This window comes from Necator americanus, chromosome II (assembly GCF_031761385.1).
Source record: "Necator americanus strain Aroian chromosome II, whole genome shotgun sequence".
Classification (NCBI taxonomy): domain Eukaryota; kingdom Metazoa; phylum Nematoda; class Chromadorea; order Rhabditida; family Ancylostomatidae; genus Necator; species Necator americanus.
The window spans coordinates 5592829-5613632 of record NC_087372.1 but is presented as its reverse complement, the minus strand read 5'-3'; the positions used below and the strand labels follow the sequence as shown (position 1 = coordinate 5613632).

Below are 20804 nucleotides of genomic sequence, written 5' to 3'. Positions count from 1 at the left end.
TGATGGATGATGAATTTACCGAAGATAACCACCAAAGCGATGGTTTCGACCGTTGCGTTAAGTGATATCGACACTTCTGTACTTATCACTCGATCAGATCTCATCATACGTGTTGAGTGGCTGGCATTTATTGTCGTCACGTTATCCATAAACCACGCATAACCGAAGTGAGAAAAGTCGCACCCCAATGGACGCCTTACACTTCCATAGAGCCACTCCGTAGCATCGCTTCTAATCCCTCGAGTAATCGTCAGATAATCCCCTTCCAAGACGACCGCCACTGCCGTGCTTTACAGCTTGCTAAAACACTTCTCATCGCATCATCAGAAGCGAACATCTTCACATCAATGTACTGTAGCGACTTCTTGGAGATGCTGTCAATTTATTCTGTTCGCGAGTAGGTGGTAGTAACACATATGGACGTGAAAAGACCGCGTAGTGTCGCGCACCACAGGTGGTGGTCGCATTGATGTCGGCAATAAACCACGAAGGGGTGAATACCAGCTCCAGCACCGACACCACCACTAAACCTTATATGGAAATCACGATTATTCTCACTATTCCTGATATTATTGAAGGGATCTAGCGCAGAACTACTGTAAATAAATCTTTTCTATAAAACCTGTAGTCAAAGGATTTCCACAAGGTGAAATTGGGGATTATTTGGATCAGTTTGGAGAAAATATTTGGAACTGCCAGCTGGTGGTCTCGAAACGAACGAACTGTACGCATAGGATTTTCAAGCTACACCTCTATAAAACTAGTGAACGAGCCTTCTTTACATAGTCTTTTGAAATGCTCGCTTCTCCTCTTCCAGAAACATTTAACCTCAACCGTGAATATTTTTATCTACGAAAATATCCGAAGCTATGAGTGCAGATGGAATTTCCAGAAGTTACAGGGTGTGAAAGATTATAGTTGCGAGTTATTGTTAATGACTTTATTTCTTATCTCTTATTTATTTATTTTCATCATATTGGATTTCAACATTAAAACTCGACATTAAAAAACATTCAAAATGGTTTCAGAATTCAAATTTTCACGAAAACGACTAGAAATACCATCGGATTCGATTAAAATCCACCATTTCCCCGTTTAAATAGAACTTCATAGTTGGTGACATAAGTTGTTTTAAATCTCCGCGTTTTCTCACTGGACCTCCTATAACACGAGCGCTTATTCCCTGAGGGACCACAATTTTGCGTTTAATTTCAGTGAGATGTCGTCAGAAAAAGTAAATCTTCGAATGTTTTCCAGAGGATAAAAAAAACCCTGGGCGAAATATCAAGCACATGACATGAGGCTTTCGCGGCATCACACACACATGCACACGGGGCATGTTTTGATTCGATTCGCATAGATGTCTATCTGATGGACGAATTAGCATGTAAGGAATGGATTTCGCCGCTGCTGGTGCTGTGGCAGCGCGACGTGTCGGCTCGAAACGAGCGCGATTGTGGTGCGATAACACGTCGCGGTTAGTGGGCGACAGCATGATGGAATACTTCCACTATTCACACTTGATCGTGGAGAGATATGGGGTGGAAATCGTGTGCTTCAACAACGTTTCATCTACCCTTGAGGTGGGGTCATCCATTGGAATTTTTTATGTACATGATCGTAACAGCGTTCTTCAGCGTACAATTCGATGATCCACGAACGTGTTCCGCTTCCCATACAGCATCCATAGCAGCATCAGCATCAGCATCACCGCATTCCTCGTCGCTCACTGAATAGGTTTTGTCAACGATAATGTGCAGGCAAAGTCGCACATCATGTGATTTACGTACAATACGCGCGGATCGCGCACCATCGTTACGTGGCGATACGGTAACGGCGATTCAACGTTGTTGTACGAGGAGCCGGCTACGTTTTTCTACGGCATCACCGCATTCGGCGCGCTGAGTTTACGACCGACTGTTGCACTTAAGAACAACCCGGCGACGCGATTCTCATAATTGGATGACACCCGACGTAAGAGGCCGTTACGCACATAAAATATCATTTTATCACATGATTTCATTTCGCCACGCTGCCGGACTCCTGTGGGACATGGAGGATTTTAGAATCTTGCGAAGGAATTTGTTTCACCATGCGTTATCCAGGATGTATCAGCAAGAGAACCTCATGCTCAATACTTACTTCACTGGGTTTTGCTGACGTCTATTAATCCCTCCTACCTTTGTTTTGAACAAACCGTTTTCCAGCAACATTTTCCAGCGTGGAAAACCAAGAAAAAGTGGGAGTTCTTCGATAAGGAGAGAAAGAGAATTAAATATCAGTAAAAGAAAGAAAAAGAAAAGAAAGAAAATCACTCCGCTAAAAGAGAATAAACCGGAATTCCAACAGTGTGCATGTGTAGTGTTCCTACGGTATCCAATCTACTGCCCAATCAACATTTTTCAGGGAAAATGATCCATAAATGTGCTTATGGATAGTACTGTTGAAAAGAAAAAATCTAAGAGTGATGCCGTCTCTACCTTCTGGAGTAGCAGACCGGTCTGGACCTTGAGAAAAAAAGTCGACTTTTCAAAAGAACGTAGTTGAATTTCTGGCCGGGAACGTATAAATGTTCTTACCTGATCACGAAGTCTTTCTATATATCTTGTTATACTAGCGAATATTTGAACGTGTTATGGATGCTCAGTCTCCAAAAGCTGTCACAACCGGAATCAACACTAATACCCTTTAAGTTGACGACCGACTCATAACCCTTTTCTCGTTGCTCAGCTAGTCAAAAAAGAGATGAATGCCCTAGTCGACGAGTCCGTTACGAAATGCTCGTTATCCGCATACTTTAGCCCATAAACACCTACAGTATCCGTCCCGAAGTGGAATTCGTTCGGACGGACGGACGAAGGGACGGACGAAGAGAGGCCCGTCGCGCGCACCCCAGCGTTGATCCTCTCTATTTGTCACTTTTTCTCCGATGCTTTCCGCCCGTTCCGGCGTTGCTCCAACGCCCATAAAGCGACAATTTGTAAGCTGAAGCGACTGATATATCTATTAAAATTAATCAAGACGGATGGTAGTTGTCGCTGTCTGACGGCTCCTTGCGCTTCATGCTACGTCCGACGCCGAATGTCTACGTCTCCATTGGGCCTGCAATGCCTCCGTGGTGCTCTGACAGGCCGACAAATGCGTGCAGATTTCGCGGATTTGAGGGCGCAACGAATCAAACAGCTAATGGTATTAGTGACTAGATTGCGAACACTGATAATACGAACACTCCTCCCGGAGGACTCCGGACATATAGTTCTGGGATCTGGTGCTGCTGCAAGAGAAGTGTTTGCAAACATTCGCAGCCAGCAAGATATGCACTATGAACTTCACTCAACCTACGCCCGTTTCGTCGTCGTGTCACCATTGACTAGGACACGAAGACGAGATGTCAACATTGTCATATATCTTCGAAACCCCTTGCGGGTAGAAAAGACAGAAAAGTGTTAATTCGCCGATTCTGACGAGCATTTTTTTGACATAAACAGCCCAGCCACGCACCAATGCGCGTTGCTGACGTTTGTCACCGAGTGGATTTGTCTGAGAGGAAAAAAAAACACACGAGATTCTGCACGATTGCAAACGGCATCGTTCGTTGAGAAGCGAAATCAAAGGAATTCCGGGTTGCTTTTCAATGTTGATGAACATTTCAATTAATGGATTTATTGCAATAAAATCCAGTCACAACAACTTTCTACAGTTCATAACTGGGCGAAAATTTCTCCAAACGTCTTTTTACATATTAGTATCTTACCAAAAAAAAAGAAACTTTCAAAACCCTTAAAAAAAAGCTTATTATTACGAAAATTGTGCTTCCCTTCTTAATTTTAATAATTGATTCCTGTCCGCTATCTACATGAACGCCTACAAAATTGTGAAAGGTTGGAATTTTTCAGCCAAAAGCTTCTTTTTAAATAGTTGCTGGTAGAGGAAAAGTGGGCAGAATTTCCTGGCGCATAAACATTCAAAAATATTAGAAATCATTCAAAAAAGAGGAAAAAAGGAAAACCTACTTGCAACTCATTGGAGAAACGACGAACCCGCCATGAAATTGTTATAGGATAAGGAGATGGGTGAACTTTATTTTTTTATATCCTTATTTTTAGATTTTTTTATATGGTAGGCTCCATATTTGAATCATTTCTTGCGTGGGCGAACAACTGTAGTTTCGAAAGACAGAAATTTCTCGATTGTGAGGCCACGGAAACTGTCAAATATCAGAAACATGAATTTTTAGAGTTTTTGAAGATTTTGACGAACTCTCAATAACTTAAGCTCTAGAATTGCAACCATAGATTTTTTAAAGCAAATATCAAATTTGATTCTTCAATCAACGAAAACATTGGAATTTTCCAAAGTTTTTTTTCCACAGTCATAAATATTAAAAATTTTATCCAACTTCACCATTTCATCCAGATCTCTAATGGAGTTCATTGTTGGATTAATCATGCTGGAAAAGTCTCAGCAAAGTGTGAGACTGGAACCGTGGATTTCAGATTAGTGTCCTTTAAAGCAAATTTTCAAAGTGTTCATCACATCATTCTTCCTCTCCCTCTTTATTTTCTCCCTTTTCTCTCTCTTTCTTTAGAAAGTGAAGTAATTTTCTCGGTAGCACACAGAAAAACATGATTTGAAATTTTAAAAAAAAAAATTTTATGAGAAAATTCTATCACTTTTGTTTTACACGACAAAACTAGCGCAGGACAAAGAAGAAAAAGAAAAATTATAAGAAAGAAATAGGAGGAATGAAAAAAAATCAAAGACTGTCGTGAAGAGTATGCAGAATAACGTTCCCAGCGGAAAGACGCGAATGAATCGTGAAGATCAGGCGACGGGTGGTAGGTAGGTAGGTCGCTATTTCTATCGTTTGTCCAGTAGTCCTTCACGAGTCGTTAATTCCGTAGGCTCTCAGTATGGTAAGGGAACACCGACAACTACGATATCATGCAAATCATGGCCGTAAGTGGTATACGTTTGATCAGCCGCTCGACCTTTTAAGGCATCATCCCACGAATCTGAGGTGGTACGGATTTCAGATGGAGATGAATGGTGATCCCGTCCACTTCTTCCTAATTGCCGTAAAAAACGGAGATACGGTTAGTGGAAGATACGGTTTCGAGCGTCCCAGCGCGCTATTTTCAACAACGAGTTTGATTGGAGCGCGCCAGCCGTGTGCACACGCCGCATCTTCTGAACCATTTTTTTACGGCAATGAGGAAGAAATGGACGGAATCACCCCCCTCTCCATAGTCTCCTATCCCGTATAGGAATGCTCCACCTGAAATCCGTACCACCTCAGATTCGTGGTGTGATGACTTTAACGCCTCGTCTGAGAGGGTGAGCTTCCACGAATTTTTTTTTTCCAAGATAGCATTGATAACAAATATTGCACGATAAGGAGAAGTTGACGATCAGCTGTTGATCTCCGATATGTCAATTCCAGCAATTCTAGCGTACCAGGATTTCCAGTCTAGCTCAACCTCTTCACCATACTTTCCATCCATTCATTTTCTGGACATCGGTCAGAACTTCTGCTCAAAAGCCGAGTGAAATTAATCATGGAAATAAGCATATTCGCTGCACTCATACGTTTTAACAACGCTGATAAAAAAGAAATTTTCTAAAGGTGGGTGGGAATAATCATAAAATGTCGAAATAAACTCAAAACATCAAGAAAACGCTGTTTATTCAATTTCACTGTCTTGTTGTTTCTTGTTTTGTTTTGTTTTTTTTTCACTTCATTAAGTGTGATTGCATTTTTTCTGATATTACACCTACCCCACTTTTTTTTCTCTCTGCATAATATTTTTTTTAATCAATGAGGTAAATAAAAAATTGTTGTATCAAAGAGATCCGATAAAATTTCACACTAATTTCTGTATATAGTCCGAGAAAAAAAATTCAACTTATTCCAAAATTGTTCTAATTCACAGTTCTCTAGCAATTCGTTGAAAATCTTTCCTATTTCATAATAAAAATGTGGATTCATTAAAGTTTGTACTAAAATGAGGGAAAAAACATAAATTTTGAAATAGCAAGTGAGAAAAATCGTCTCCAGCCTTTGTGCGAGACTGCTTTAAACTTATACTTTAGAGAAATTTCTAGGTTTCTTCACAGTTGTTGTTGTTTATTTATCATTTTTCATTTGTAAAACGATGATGTAATGTTACGTGGTGTTTTCTCGTGTCGGTGACCTCTTTTTTTTTTATTACGGATGACCCCTCGTATTGATCGGCGAGACCAAAGATGGTTGTTTTCACGATCGCGCGACAGCCCGTTTGTTGGCCACCTGATAACGCTCGACGAATGTAATCAGACATTTAGGAGCAGCAGTTAAGAGTTCCTGTTGTTCCCCTTACGTTAAAAATGGATGGTGCTAGTGTTCTCGCAAAATCTCTAAAAGAACAGGTTCGTTTTTTTTTTCTTTTCTCTTCTCGGTTAGTGGAAAAAAAAAGAAATTTCTCTAATGATCGTACGTACAGCATGTCGAATATATGTTCGGTGTAGTTGGTTTCCCGATTATTGAAGTTGGAATGGCAGCACAAGCACATGGAATCAAATATGTTGGATGTAGAAATGAACAGGCGGTATGTTAAATAGTGATATTTTGTGATCTTTCATCCATTTTCCTAGTTTCTTCTTTCTTTACTCTCTTTTTCATACTAGTTTTCTCTTTCATTATTCTTGTCTTCACTTTTTTCTTCTTATTCTTTCGCTTAGCTCAGATAAAACGAGATATAAATGTAAAAAACCAAAAAAAAACCTTCACGGACTGAATTCGACCACAAGAAAAATATTTTGCTGAACCATTGTAGTTATCTTCCCTAAAACATACCATCCGTTGCCCCTTGAAGTTTTGAATGAGAATTCTATGGAAATTTCCCAATTATTTCCAAATGGACATAAGTCCTTATAAGCTGGATGTATTCCGAAAAGGCTGGCAAACTCCATACATCATAACTTTAGCCCTTTTAATTTTGGAAAATTGGTTTATTATTGGTGTTCTCATTGAAAAAAAAGAAATAATCACTGTTCAGCACCATTTTGTATTTACAATGGAATGATTTCACGGCATCGCCTTAGTAATATTTCTTAATCGTTTACATCTTATCCTTGTTAACAAAGTTGTGTTAAGACAGCATTTTTCATAGAATTTGTGAAATTTCCCTCGTTTTTTTTTTCGAAATAGATTGAAGTCTCTATGAGCTTTTTACATTTCTAGCAAATTGATAAAGTTCATACAAATTCTTCACTTTTTTTTTCAAAAGCAAAGTAGGTTTATTATTGGTGTTTATCATTGTATTATCATTTAAAAACTTGAAGTTTGGGATTATTTTGTTCTTTTCGTTCAATGTTCAACGTTAAATAATTTTGTTCAAGTTCCAAACTCTTTTAGGCTTGCTACGCGGCTCAAGCTATGGGATATTTGACGAAAAAACCAGCCGTATGTCTGGTTGTGTCCGGTCCTGGACTACTTCATGCGGTTGGTGGCCTTGCCAATGCAACTGTAAACTGTTGGTGAGAGATTTCCATGTTTTGACACCGATTCAACCTAATATATCTTTTTTTTTCTCAGGTAAATAATAATTTGTAGTGTTTTATAGGCCTGTGATTTGCATCGGTGGCTCGTCGGATGTCGATCAGGAGAACCGTGGAGCATTTCAGGAATGGCCGCAAACGGAATCGGCACGGCTTTGCTGTAAACATGTCAGCCGTCCGACCACATTGCAAGCGATTCCACTTCATGTTGAAAAGTTGAGGAATTTATCTTTTCCTTGGTTCACTTGCAGTTTGTCACTTCGAGTAATAATTTCTTATTTTTTTCCCCAGTTTCCTCCATAACTCTCTCACCGTTCAGGGATGAGGTTCCGTTGAGTAGTTTTTTTTTTTGGATTTTAGGCTGTTCGAGAATGCATGTATGGTCGTCCTGGAGCTGTTTACATTGACATGCCGGGGAATTTAGTTCTATCCACCATGGAAGAGGATCAAATCCCGTCCGTTTACAAGCTATTCGTAAGAAAATAAATTCTATTCAAAAACAAATAAGTGTTTTTTTTTTAGGTCTGTGCCGAAGGTGCCGTTACCACCACCGGTTTGTCTTCCACCATTGTCGATAGTGCGCAGAGCTGCGGTTACCATCAAACAAGCGCAGAAACCCCTGGTTATTGTTGGGAAAGGCACGTCAATCCGCACCTTTAATATTATCCCTATATTTTTTTGGATTTTCTTTTTTGAAGATTTTAAGTTTTCCTGCAAAACTGCATTTGCCTTTTGATATATTTCTCTTTCAGTAGTTCTAACAGTCACAATTATTTATTTTTTAAAACTACATTTATTATTTCACAATTTTCGTACAAAACCATCCAAAGAATGAAGAGGATAATTTTCAGGACATTTTCTCTCCACTAAAGACTCGGTATGTCGGATTTAATCACTGGAAAGTTCTTCCAGGTGCTGCATGGTCTGAACGTGGTTCAACGATGGTTCAACAGTTCCTCACGAGTAGTGGCCTACCATGGCTGGCCACACCTGGAGGCAAAGGAGTATGCACGGACTCTCATCCGAGGTTAGTTCGTGAACTAGCAAACATGGAACATGAAAGCAGATTGAGCATTCCCTTTTTATCTTCTATTCCCAGAACTATAAGAAAAAGTTTTTGAAGGTGAAGATTTATTTTGATATCTTCGATATTTTTTGACTCTTGATTTTTAATCTTTTGTTTTTTAATCCTTGGTTTTTTTAAACATAAAATTGGGAAAGGAAATCTTTTGCTTTATGGTTTTTCTCGAAATCCATCTAGAAACAAATCTATAAAATCGTCGATCTCACTACTTAAATCAACTCAGATTTTCTTTTCTTCTCGCTTCTTCCTTCTGAGTATTGATTTTTTACTTTTATTTATTGCGGTTTGTGGAAAATTTCGCCTATTTCTGTTATTATCGATTATTTTTGAGCAGCTTCTATCAATCCCTGTCATACCAGTTGGGATATTTTTCCAGCAATTCTTCGAAACTTTTATTTTTGCCAGCTCGTTTTTTTTTTGGGAAATTTACTTTATGATGTCTTCTCAATTCTTGTTATATTCTTTCTGCAGTTTTCTTACGGTTTCGATTAAATTAAAAAAAAAATCTCACGAGCTCGAGATCTTCTGTCACCAACGCATCCATTCTCCAAATTTTTCTTTCAGATCAGTAGCTCCCGCTCGATCGTTTGCGCTCCGTGAAAGCGATTGTATCGTACTTATAGGAGCAAGACTGAATTGGATGCTACATTTCGGTTTACCTCCCAGATTTAAAAGTAATGTAAAGGTTGTTCAGGTATAGTTCGGCAATTTTCGGTTCACCTTAGCAACTTTTTCCTCTCTTCATTGACCTTTTAGATCGATATTTCTCCGGAGGAATTCCATCAGAATGTGCAAACAACGGTGCCGTTACTTGGTGATATTGGAGAGACTCTTAGTTTGGTAAGAAAAATTACAGTAAGGCGATAGTGGAGGACTCGTTTTTTGATGTGAAAATTCCGAGATAAAAACGCTGTTTTATTATAGGTGATCTCAGAAATGAGCGACTGGAAGTATTCCGAGAAGGAAAAATGGATGATCGACCTGTTGGCCAATGCAAATAAAAACAGGTTCCCAATTTCACTTGAATTTTTTCCTTATTTTCGTGTTTTCCGTGGAAAAAAATCTCTTTTCAAGGGCGGTGGTAGAAGAAATGGCTGCCAATTATTCAACTCCACTTAATTACTACGCAGCATACACACCTGTACCTTCCATCTTTTTTCTGTTAATTGGCTGCATTTACATACAGTAACTTACTGTAAGCACACGGATCTCTTTCAGATTCGTGATTTCTTAGCTAAAAACGACGTGATTGTGGTGAATGAGGGAGCAAACACAATGGATATCGGGCGAACAATGATGCCATCGTTATTGCCACGACGACGACTGGATGCTGGAACTTTCGGTAACCATTTTTTTTTTCTGTGTTCGCATTATGATCCTCAAGAATAAAAACTGTGTATGGATTATATTAAGGAACGATGGGTGTTGGTCAGGGATACGCTCTCGCTGCTGCTTTATTCTGTCGTGATTATTCACCAACAACGAAGGTGCTCGTTGTTCAAGGAGATAGCGCTTTCGGATTTTCGGGCATGGAAATCGAGACCATAGCAAGGTTTGAATCGAGATTTTAAGGTTTCATTCGTAGAATCATCCCTGATTATGGGTATTTTCATGTGGATTCTTTCTTTTTTCCCAGTTTGTCTCCATTCGATTCAATTCTTTCTCCTTCTTTTTCTATGAAGTACTTTTTGGGCAAAGAAGAATAGGGCATTATTAAAAATTTTTCTTTAAATGTTCTAAAAATCTCAAACGTCCGTGAAATTGGACTCAATTTAATTGCTTTTTTCCTTATTTCTACCCTTATTTTTACCTTTGATATTTTCTTTTCTTCTTTTTTCGTTTTCTTTCTAATTCCATTTTCCACAGGTTTTTAAGAAATTTGAGATATTCTCAAACTTTCATTCGTGTCTGATATAAGAAAATATCTTTATATTCTTTTCTTGTCACTTTTTTTTTAGAAAAAAAACCTAGAAAAATAAAGTGAAGTATAAGAAGTTCGCGTATTCCATTCAAGGTAACCATTCCCTAACCTTAAGTTCAATCCCTGTCTCTGTTTTTCCTCGTCGGTTCACAAGAAGAAAATATCGTAATATCCATAAAAATGCTACTTTCCAGATATAAGTTGCCTGTCGTTACTGTAGTGCTCAACAACAGTGGTATTTATCGTGGAATGCTTCCGGAAGACATGAAAGCGGTTGACGGGGATCCAACATTGCTGTATAATTGATGCTTGGTTGATGCTGCTCCACAAAAATCATCCGAATCACTCTCATTTCAGGTATCCTGTGTTGTCGCTCAGTCCCGAATGCCGCTACGATGAACTCTGCCGTGCGCTTGGTGGTGACGGTTATTTTGTGAAAAATGTTCCTGAGATCGAACAGGCACTTTCTAAGGTGTGTGTCATTTTATGGAGCAGCATCTCCACTTTTTCCCTTTTCATCTCGAGAAATTTGACTCGTTTCAGGCTTTCCACAAAACGGATGGTCCAAGCCTGATAAATGTGATTATTTCAACAGATTCAGAGAGGAAAGCACAAGCACATCCATGGCTCACTCGTTCTAAAATGTAGAGCTTACCATAAGCATGTACACCTAGTCAATTAGAAAATCAGTAAATTCTTATCGCAAGGATCTCGAAAAGTCGCCAATGGTCTTATGCGTTTCTAGAATGAGAAAATTCCATTATATTTCTCGTAATTTCTTTCAAAAGAAATAAAGTGAACTATTAGATTAGTGCTCAAATAATTTTTTAGCATAGTTTTTCGTTGCCTTGTCTTCACAACAAATTTTCTCCGGTTACGCCTATTTTTCATGTGGGAAGTCGTGCAGCGTTTTGTAGCGCATTTCCTGGTGGTTATCAGTGCTGAAGTGATTTTGAAGAAAAGTCAGTATTTGCTTATTACCGATACTTAGATATTCACTTACGAGTTTAAGGTGGGTAAGTCTGCAGCGGAGAGAGCTCAAAATATCAACGCTGTTTGGGGTAAGGGAAGCATTACCGAATCCACGGTACGGCATTGGTTTTAGAGATTTCGTTGTGGTGATACGAGCCTCAAAGATAAGGAAGGTCGAGACCACCTTTCCAAAGTTGCTGAAGGCAATCATCGAAGACTATTTGCCTAAACAACAGGAGAGGTTGCCCAAGAACTAAGCGTTCACTATTTAACAGTCGTCGGCCATTTGGAAAAAACTGGAAAGGTGAAAAAGTTGGACAAGTGGGTCCCACGTGAACTGAGAGTGTCCCAAAGAAACCAACGTTTTGAGATCTGCTCAACGTTTCTGTTACACAACAAGAACGATCTATTTCTTGATCGTATTGTTACCTGTGACGAGAAATAGATCATTTAGGACAAGAGGAGGCGTTTTGGTCGATGGATGGACAAGGATGAAGCTCTCAAGTACTTGCCTGAGGCCGAAAATGCAAAATGCAAAAGAAGACCATGGTGACTGTGTGGTGGTGTGCTACAGGTTTAACCCACTACATCTTCATGAAACCTGGCGAGACCATCACCGCAGAAAAGTACTGCAAAGAACTGGAAGAAATGAACCGCAAATTCCAAGTTCTTCATCAGCCGTTAATGGACAGAAAGGCCCTGATTCTCCAATACGAAAATGCCCGACCACACATTTCAAAGGTGACGCTACTGAAGTTGAACGAGTTATGCTGCGAGACTCTGCCTCACCACCATATTCTCCAGACTTTTCGCAACCGACTATCACTTTTTTAAAAATATCTGGACGGCTGTCTAAGAGGTGAGATCTTCCAAAACCAAGGTGATGCCGAAAACGACTTTCGGAAGTTCCTAGACTCCAAAAGTTCGGACTTTTATGCAGAGGAAATAGGCAAACTTCTGTCTTGTTGGTAAGGATGCCTGGACTGTAGTGCTTCTTATTTCAATTGATAAAGTTGATGTTGAGGCGAGTTATAGCGTTTTGAAGTGAATGTTTGAAAACGGGCATTATTTTTTTACCAAGCTAATTCAAAGAGACCACGTATTACTATTGAAGTATGTAGCTATGCGCTGACCTAACACAACGACAATGCTTCGGACATTCGTAAGACCCCAATTACTGTGAAACTTGATTCAAAAATCGATGGATGTGATGATGAATGGAGTACGAAGAAGAGATAAGCTGTAAGTGAATAGAAAATGTGAAATGTCTCTTGACCAAGAGTTCTGAATAATTGGAATTTTTGAAAGAAAGAAAGGCGACCTTTACAGAAGCAGTCTAGGTCGATGCATAGTACTTCAGCCGTTAAATTTTTTTCTAGAAATTCCTAAAGCTACCTTGGGATAAATCCTGTAAATATTTCGTTATAGGATTGTTTTGAAGAATTAACTCTGGGAAAATCTGCTTAAACAACAGTAGTTGTGAAATTTTATGTTAAATTTCATTCACTACAAGAATAGCTACGTATATTTACAGGCTAAATAGCTAGAGACTGTCTTACAAAGATTCTAGCCTATGTACTTTCGGGGAAGAAGCTCCCTACGCTCTCCCCTCTCCGCGTCTTCTCCTTCCGGTTGAACGTTCGTTGGTTTCGTGTCGAGCTTGACTCGCCTGATGACGGTTCCAACGTTTCCAAATCGAAAGCTTCGAAATTATCAAAAGAACCAGCCTGAATCATCCTATTAGAAAAGTTTGAGTCTGCAACAGAGGAAATTTTGTGACAAGAGAAAAAAAAAACAATTAGCTACTAATATGTGAACTTTTTCTTCTTCTCTCTTTTTTGTTATTAAAGTTATAATAGCGATATTTCACGCAGCATTGAATGAGAGAATAAACGAGGTACTTTTTCACATCAGAAAAATGTCTATAAGCAGGTCAAGCTAAGCTTTTCTTCAACAAAACGGCTGTCGTTGGGGGTTTCTTTAAGAAAGAGGGGACTAAAAGAAGAAGAAAAATACCAAAAAATTCTAGAAAAAGAAAATGTGACTGTCTTGTGCAAGATTTCGCTCCCTTCAAAACGCATAAAACGCTGCGTATACGGAAATGGACGTTACGACATCGAGGTTGATATTTGCGTAAGTAAACTTCATGATCGATTCAATCCGTAAGTTCTCAGTTAAAGGCATCACCCCACGAATCTGAGGTGGAGCAGATTTCAGGTGGAGTACTCTTATAAGGGATAGTAGATTATGATGAGGAGGGTGATTCCGTCCATTTCTTCCTAATTGCCATAAAAAACGGCCCGGAAGATGCGGCGTGTGCACACCGCTGGCGCGCTCCAATCGAACTCGTCGTAGAAAATAGCGCGCCGGAATGCTCGAAGCCGTATCTTCCGTGCCGTTTTTACGGCAATTAGGAAGAAATGGACGGAATCACCTCTCCCATCTCTATAATCACCTATCCCGTATACGATTACTCCACCTGGAATCCGTACCACCTTAGATTCGTGGAGTGATGCCTTTAAGTTTTAAAATGAAACGAGTCCAAGCACAATGTAATCTTACTGCATCTCTGAATGGATCATCCTCTCCTTTTCTTCTTTTACCTCTGCCTAATGTCCTTGATAGCTTAATGATTCTAGCCGTAGGAGCGAATTTTGGCAGATCAAACACTCTTGCTTGGCTTATCGTATGTGGTCTGAAAATGAATATGTATACTGCAGTAAAACCACTTTCACGTGACGGGTCACAGATTTTTAATTTAAATTTTAATTTTAGATTTCGAATAGAGGGATTTTTTTGAATAGAAGTTGTCGATGAACACTAAAACTTCTAAATTCTGATGAATGTTTTCTTTGGGTATGATCGAATCTAATCGTTTCGGTGATGAATATCGATTAGGCGAGCCACAGTGAGTGAAAGGAAGGCTCTTTATTAATTTACTGTCAAATTTATGCATTATCGCATGTAATTCCTGCAATAATCAAATATTTTCATTAATTAAGTGACCCGTAGTAAAAGTAATCGCTCGCAAATTGTCGCATTACCTTGGGATTTTTCCAGGAAGTGAACATATTTAAAAATTTCAAGGATGGTTCAATTTTTTTTTGATTTTCCAACAAATGTGCACTATCATCTCAAAATAGTGACTGTCAGACTTTATTACGACGTGAAATGTACTTGATTGTAAAGGATAAAGGATAAATTGTCTGGCGTTAAAGGCATCACCCCACGAATCTGAGGTGGTGCAGACTTCAGGTGGAGTATTTGTATACTACGGAGAGGGGGGTGATTCCGCCCATTTCTTACTAATTGCCGTAAAAAACGGCCCGGAAGATGCGGCGCCGCACAAGGCTGGCGCGCTTTAATCGAACCTCTTGTACAAAATAGTGCGCCAAAACGAATGAAGCTGTATCTTCCGGGCCGTTTTTTTACGGCAATTAGGAAGAAATGGACGGAATCACTCCCCTCTCCGTAGTCTCCCATCCCGTATACGAATACTCCACCTGAAATCTGCACTACCTCAGATTCATGGGGTGATGCCTTTAATCAATCCGCTTGGGATGCGCCACCAGGTACACTTTAATTCAGGGGATCGTTTGAGGTTTACGAACGTGTAAGTGGCCTATACAATGACGTGCGGTGGCTAGCCGATGTGTCAAGTCAGTGTTTTTATCCTTCCAGACAATTCTGGTACCAATTTACCGACCCCGAAGAGAGGAGGAAAGGCTTGGTGAGCACTAGGACGGATTCGAACCTCCGATCGATCGTGTAGACAACGAAAACTCTTAGCGACTGTGCACTCGCCCTGATTATTTGATTGTAGTGGTGAAATTGTCCCACATTTCAAAATTTTTAAAATATTTTCTGCGCCAGAGAGAAGATTTGACTGAACTGGATCGTATCCCTACGTGTTTACGACAGAACAATACGTTTCACTTGCAAAAATTAGGACTATTTTAGTATTATAAAGCTGAATTTTTATTTTTGTCGGCTTCGTTCTCATTCTCTTCATTTTCACTGAAAGCACTCCTTTATGTACCTGTTGGCTGCTGCACCATCAATGAATTGACAGTTCATGTTCGGAAGCAACAAGAACAGAGAAAATATCAGCGAAATAAACATCATAGCTGTGTCTCGTTCTTCTAAAAATACAGAAACAATGTGGATATTTGGTTATTACATCAAAATACAAAGAATGCAATGATTATCCGTACAAATTCTCCTAGTTCATCGAACATATAAATAATTACAAGTGAACAACGGCCTGTTGTGCTAAATAAAACATATTTAATAAGAGTTTCTACGTTTTTAACTACAACACACATTATATTCTCAAATTCATCTCTTTTTTTCAATTTGAAAAATTGTGTGAAGTAAGAAACAGGAGCGAAAATTTCTATTTAGGAGAGACTTCTACCTACATTCATTCAGTTTTAAAGGGAAAAATGTCTCATTTTATGTTACCAATGATAATTTATAACTTCTTTTCTTCCATGAAAAAAAACAGCGGTAAATAAACAAAATTTCTATGGTTTTGAGAAATCATTGTCAAGTATTTCGGTGTTCTGAGATTATGACAAAAGTAGTATTCGAAATCAAGAAACAGCTAATCAATACTTCGAAGGAATCCAGGAAGCAAATTTCGTTCATGTATAGGCGTAATAAGCTAAGATGTTGTGTGATTACGTTGTGAAATGCAAGATCAGACCAACAAAACCCGTCAGCTTGGCGATCTACTGATCGAAGAACTTGATTCCCCGCCGTAGGCTAACGTTTCATTGTCGATGCTTTCTTAAATGATCCCCTTATAACAAAAAAAAAACAGAGAAATTAAAGAATTACAAAAAAATACATAGAGAGGTGTAAATAAAACATTCGACAAGTAGAATCTACGGGCGTAGGGAAAAGACAAGGATTTAAGAGTAAAGCGAAGACAGTAAAAAAAAGAGAATTCGCATTTATAGAGAAATATATAAATATTCTAAAATTAGAAATGTAGAGTCTGGGGTTCAATGTAAGCCAATTACAATGAAAAACTATCGAAATAGTTGAGAAGCCCGTAAAAAACTTTACTAGTAACAAAAAAAAACATCTCGTAAAAATACAACATGTGCCAATTGTGAACGCAACGATAAGCATCAGAGTCACGACAGTGTCCTTCGGGAGAGGGAACCGATTCTCCTGCTGCTTCGATCCTCCCATTGAAAGTTGTGTTCGACATCATCCATCAAGTCTTACAATGTTTTCCGTGGAGTAATGCTAACCACAAAAGGTGAATTGCCATTACTCAGCACTTGTTTCGTAGTAGATCCTGAAAACAAAGGGGTATTCATCAAAAAAAAACACCAACTCAAAATTGAAAATACAAAATTGAATACACTGAAGAACTGAGAAAATGTTGAGCTCGTTTTTTGGGGGCAAAAAATGATGGCACATCCTGAAAATGGTATATTTGAACACTTTCGGAACAAAGAAAATTTTTCGATTTTCGCCTGCTTCAAGTTCTTAACCATTTGTATTTTGTTCAGATCTCCCTAATAAATTTGTAGCACCTTTCATTTCGTTTAGTACAGGTGGAAAAAAAATGCTGCAGTTTACACTCAACATCAGATTCTCATTAGAATAGACTTCCGTTTTTCCACATCAATGTGGTGCTTTCTGGGCCCAAGCGTTTTGTGTCCCAGAGGTCCCAAGGGGGGGGAGGGGGAGGAGACAAAAATAGAGAGAAAAAGAATAAAAGTGGAGAGAGCAGAAGAAAGAAGGTTGGAGAAACTTCAGCAGATGTGATGAAGTTGTCCTCAACAAAAGTATGGATTTTAACCATATTGCTGTAATGAATATGTTCAATTAATCTAAACAGATCAGTAATGTAGCTTGATTCGTTCGAAGTTAAAGCAAAATATTAACTAAAATATCATTGAAGCTTAATAAATGAATACAAACTTACGTGAGCATCGTAGAAGTTCCAGGACACGTTTGCGAATCCGTTTGTTTAGAAGAAGAAGAAGATATGCATTAGAAAAGGTGAGAATATCGGAAGCATAAGGAATTAGAGACTGTGCTGCTGGACTGCCGGCAGAATTAGTGTAAATAATAACCTAAAAATTTCAATTTCTTTCGTTGTGTTCGTCGAGAAGAGTTTAACATTGGTCTCGTTCGGCAACAGTCGCAACTTAGTGCAGCGTCATGCGTGGTTATGGGACACCACCCTCTGGAATAGGACACACCGCCCCTTCTCCTCCTCCTCCACTTCTTCTTTTCCTCCTCCTCCTCCTCCTCCTGCCCCTCCAACGTTTATGCAACAGTTCTCGGTTGTTGCCAATTCAATACATTGAATATTTAATTTCTTTCAAGAAAGAAAAATCAAAAATTAGCCGGAGAAGTAACGTCAGATGAGAAAATTTAACTAGCTGACAGAAGCGAAGTCCACCAAATAGCAGAAGAAGCAATTTTGTTGGAATGTTATTGAAATACTGGTATTCAAATACTTTAATTTTTATTCCAATCTGTTTTAGTTCTAAAATCTATTACGTATTTTGAGTGCTGATTAAAGGAAATAATACAACTAAAAAAGAGAAGCTCCAGATGCATATGTAGGTCGAACCACAGAGGAACGACGAAAAAAAACACGAAAAAATAATTCGTAGAAGCGAAAAAGGTGAATTCAAGTGGGAACAATTTGAAAAAATGTCTTTTTTCTCAATTCTTCACCATCGAAAATGTGGAAAAACGATGGAACGCTGAAAATCGATTGATATGGCATCTGACTAAAAAATTCTCGGCTGCAACTCTGTAAAGATAACACGTTTAGGTCTAAGTTGCTCCGAGTTATTAGACTTTGTTCAAAGTCATACACTATCCGGCGTGCTAGCAAAAATTGGGATTTTGGCACTTTTCCCCACTCCAGAAAAACGGGACGACGTTTCAAAAAATCACCTACATATAGTATTCGGAAACTGAGTTTGAGGAACCCAAAATTTGCAAAATTCCCTCTTTCCGGACCGTCTGGTCCGCTTAAACTTTAGATAGGAAGAATCTAAAAAAAGTCGGGAAAATTCTGATTTTGTTCAAGCTAAATTTTAGAAAATTTCTTTTGAAGGTCTCAAAAAACACCGGCATAAATAATTTGTACGCAGAATCTGTGCTTTCTTAGTCATTAAATCCTGTGAAATCCACTTTTAAACTGCTAAACACTACGTATAACTAGATTCTTTATCTTTCAAAAGCTGCTTCAATTTTCTAGATCTTTTGGGAAAATTTGAGACTCTCAGAGGGGTAACGAACCTGCGTCGTCCTATTGTTACATTGGCAACAGTCACAGACGTAACCACGGGACATCAAAATAAAAAAAAAACAAAATCTACTTTGAAATCTATCACCGACTATCTAAATTTTCCTAATTCTAAATTCCCTGCTAGAGACTTCTACTGCGTAACAAGAAAGGATGCTAAGGGAGAGCGACCTCTTGGAACTTCTCAGAACTGAAATAAACTCACGTATAATGCGACGAAACCGGCCTCGATGAAGAAATCCAGAAGTGCTAAGATGAACATATTTCGCTCAGCTCTATTTTGATTGTTAAGAGGACGAAGGAAAAGAAACACTACTGAGATGGCATTAACACTGCACATTAGGACCAATAATAAACACATGAAGACTAAAAGCTGTGTCATGACAACGTACAGGCCCTGAAATCGTGAAAATACTCTTCATTGGCATCATTAGCCTTAATTATTGTGAAACAACTACCGCTTCTGTTCTTAAGATAAAGTACTTGAAATCGTAGTCGTTTTCAAACCAATTTCTAAAGATTAGAAATTGATATGTTGAAAAAAATGGAGTGACAAGAGTGATGACTACAGAGGTAGGGAACGCGTAGCTCCATATCTAAATAAGAATAAGAGAATGAATAAAAATAAACCAAAATATAAAATTACTTGATGAAATACAATGAAAAATTTGCAGAAGAACGACTAAGATATTACCATCAGAAACGTAACTAAAACTCTCAACTTTTAATAGAGTAACATTTTTAAAATTATCTCCTGGAATTAGAGAATGTAGTTTTCGAAAGCAAATACATTTAGGCGGAACATCAGATTATTTCTTTATATTCTTTTTCATGTCCGCTGTAATAAGCAGAACAATTATCTTAGATTTAGTTATGGTCATACTCAATTGTCATTGAATCTTGGCATGTATGAATACGTACATAGCTCCGATCTTGTATTTGTTGTTAGTTCTAGTGAAACTTAGCCTGCTTAGAGGAACGTCAGGGAGAAATCAAGTATTTATTCGAGTGTATTTTTTTTCTGTAAATTAAAAAACTTGCCGTTTTGTGTTTTGTAGGAAGCGCAATAATTGTCGTTCGGAAGAGCGATATAAAAAAAGTCATGTAGGTTTGCACATATGCAAAATGGAACACCAGGCACTCACACTGAAAGTGTAAACTATACAGGTACTTTACAATCTAAATGCTGTTTGTCCGACCAAATCCAATTTCGATTTTTCCAGAATTGGCTGAAACAGTTTTCAGCTGAAACAGTTAGTTCTCTCTATTTTCAAGTGATCAAAAAAATTACGATTGAAGTTACGATGACAGGCGCCCTTGTGTATAAAACGCTCCACCAATCTTTTACTTCTGTCACATTGGCAAGTTGGACTGCATAGAACGAATTCAAAAATACAGCGATATTCTGAAATTTATTTCTTTAAAAACTGAAGCATACTTGAATGATCACATGTAATGAAAGTAGTACCAAAACTGCTTGAGTCATGAGTAAGTGGTTGAAGTGTCCTTTCGATCCTTTAACTTCTTTATACAACGCTATCAGCACTAGGGCGTACAAAACCACAGAAGGGATGCAGTAGATGATCCTTATTGTCATCTAGTTCCTGTGATATTATTAGTTTGAAATTATGAATGGAATAATACGAGAGTACAATTGAAGAAATTACAATAACTAGAAATTAGTAGAGCTTCTTCACTATCTCAATCATCGGGGATAACGTGAGATCCGAGACTAGGCAAAACTTCAACAATTATCAGAGAGGGATACACATTCACAAAGGAGCTGATTCTATACCAGAGGTCCAGGTGCGAGTTTAGCGAGTTTAGGAGTAGATATAGTGCAGTCAGTTAGAGATTTTACTGTGACTGCATAACGGATGACACCTCCTCTTGCCAACCAAGCAAATCGGCCCTCCAGGATCGACAAATTGGCATCAGAATTCTCTGAGAGGCTTGGAAACAGGCTCCGAAGACGGCGATATTGTCGAAACGTTAAC

General features: G+C 38.6%; 4 protein-coding genes across 6 annotated transcripts; 2 read left to right on the top strand and 2 right to left on the bottom strand.

Annotated features, from left to right (window-relative positions):
- Window positions 1–1394: 1394 nt before the first annotated feature.
- Window positions 1395–12069, top strand: RB195_016939 (uncharacterized protein; the record flags this gene model as incomplete). Of its 2 annotated transcripts, XM_064183697.1 has the most annotated exons (17): window positions 1395–1477; window positions 1761–1830; window positions 6325–6408; window positions 6483–6587; window positions 7397–7518; window positions 7605–7707; window positions 7900–8013; window positions 8062–8161; window positions 8452–8566; window positions 9188–9317; window positions 9380–9463; window positions 9842–9965; window positions 10037–10175; window positions 10739–10840; window positions 10902–11016; window positions 11557–11631; window positions 11971–12069. In XM_064183697.1, 17 exons carry the CDS (start codon window positions 1395–1397, stop codon window positions 12067–12069), a joined length of 1764 nt encoding a protein of 587 aa, XP_064039578.1. The 2 variants fall into 2 exon arrangements, with proteins under 2 accessions (XP_064039578.1, XP_064039579.1); XM_064183698.1 differs by lacking the exons at window positions 1395–1477; window positions 1761–1830; window positions 11557–11631; window positions 11971–12069 and adding exons at window positions 9548–9630; window positions 9698–9764; window positions 11088–11192 and having other exon boundaries at window positions 6367–6408; window positions 7900–7994; window positions 8062–8177.
- RB195_016941 (uncharacterized protein) lies at window positions 1590–2967 on the bottom strand (the record flags this gene model as incomplete). The annotated part of the gene is made up of 2 exons (XM_064183700.1): window positions 1590–1729; window positions 2817–2967. 2 exons carry the CDS (start codon window positions 2965–2967, stop codon window positions 1590–1592), a joined length of 291 nt encoding a protein of 96 aa, XP_064039581.1.
- Window positions 3082–3450, top strand: RB195_016940 (uncharacterized protein; the record flags this gene model as incomplete). Its single annotated transcript, XM_064183699.1, has 1 exon — window positions 3082–3450. One exon carries the CDS (start codon window positions 3082–3084, stop codon window positions 3448–3450), a length of 369 nt encoding a protein of 122 aa, XP_064039580.1.
- Window positions 12070–16750: 4681 nt separating the features above from the next.
- Window positions 16751–20404, bottom strand: RB195_016938 (uncharacterized protein; the record flags this gene model as incomplete). 2 transcript variants are annotated; one of them, XM_064183696.1, is made up of 8 exons in its annotated part: window positions 16800–16827; window positions 16905–16953; window positions 17464–17614; window positions 19013–19204; window positions 19266–19403; window positions 19849–19953; window positions 20099–20212; window positions 20276–20404. In XM_064183696.1, 8 exons carry the CDS (start codon window positions 20402–20404, stop codon window positions 16800–16802), a joined length of 906 nt encoding a protein of 301 aa, XP_064039577.1. The 2 variants fall into 2 exon arrangements, with proteins under 2 accessions (XP_064039576.1, XP_064039577.1); XM_064183695.1 differs by lacking the exon at window positions 16905–16953 and having other exon boundaries at window positions 16751–16827.
- Window positions 20405–20804: the final 400 nt, after the last annotated feature.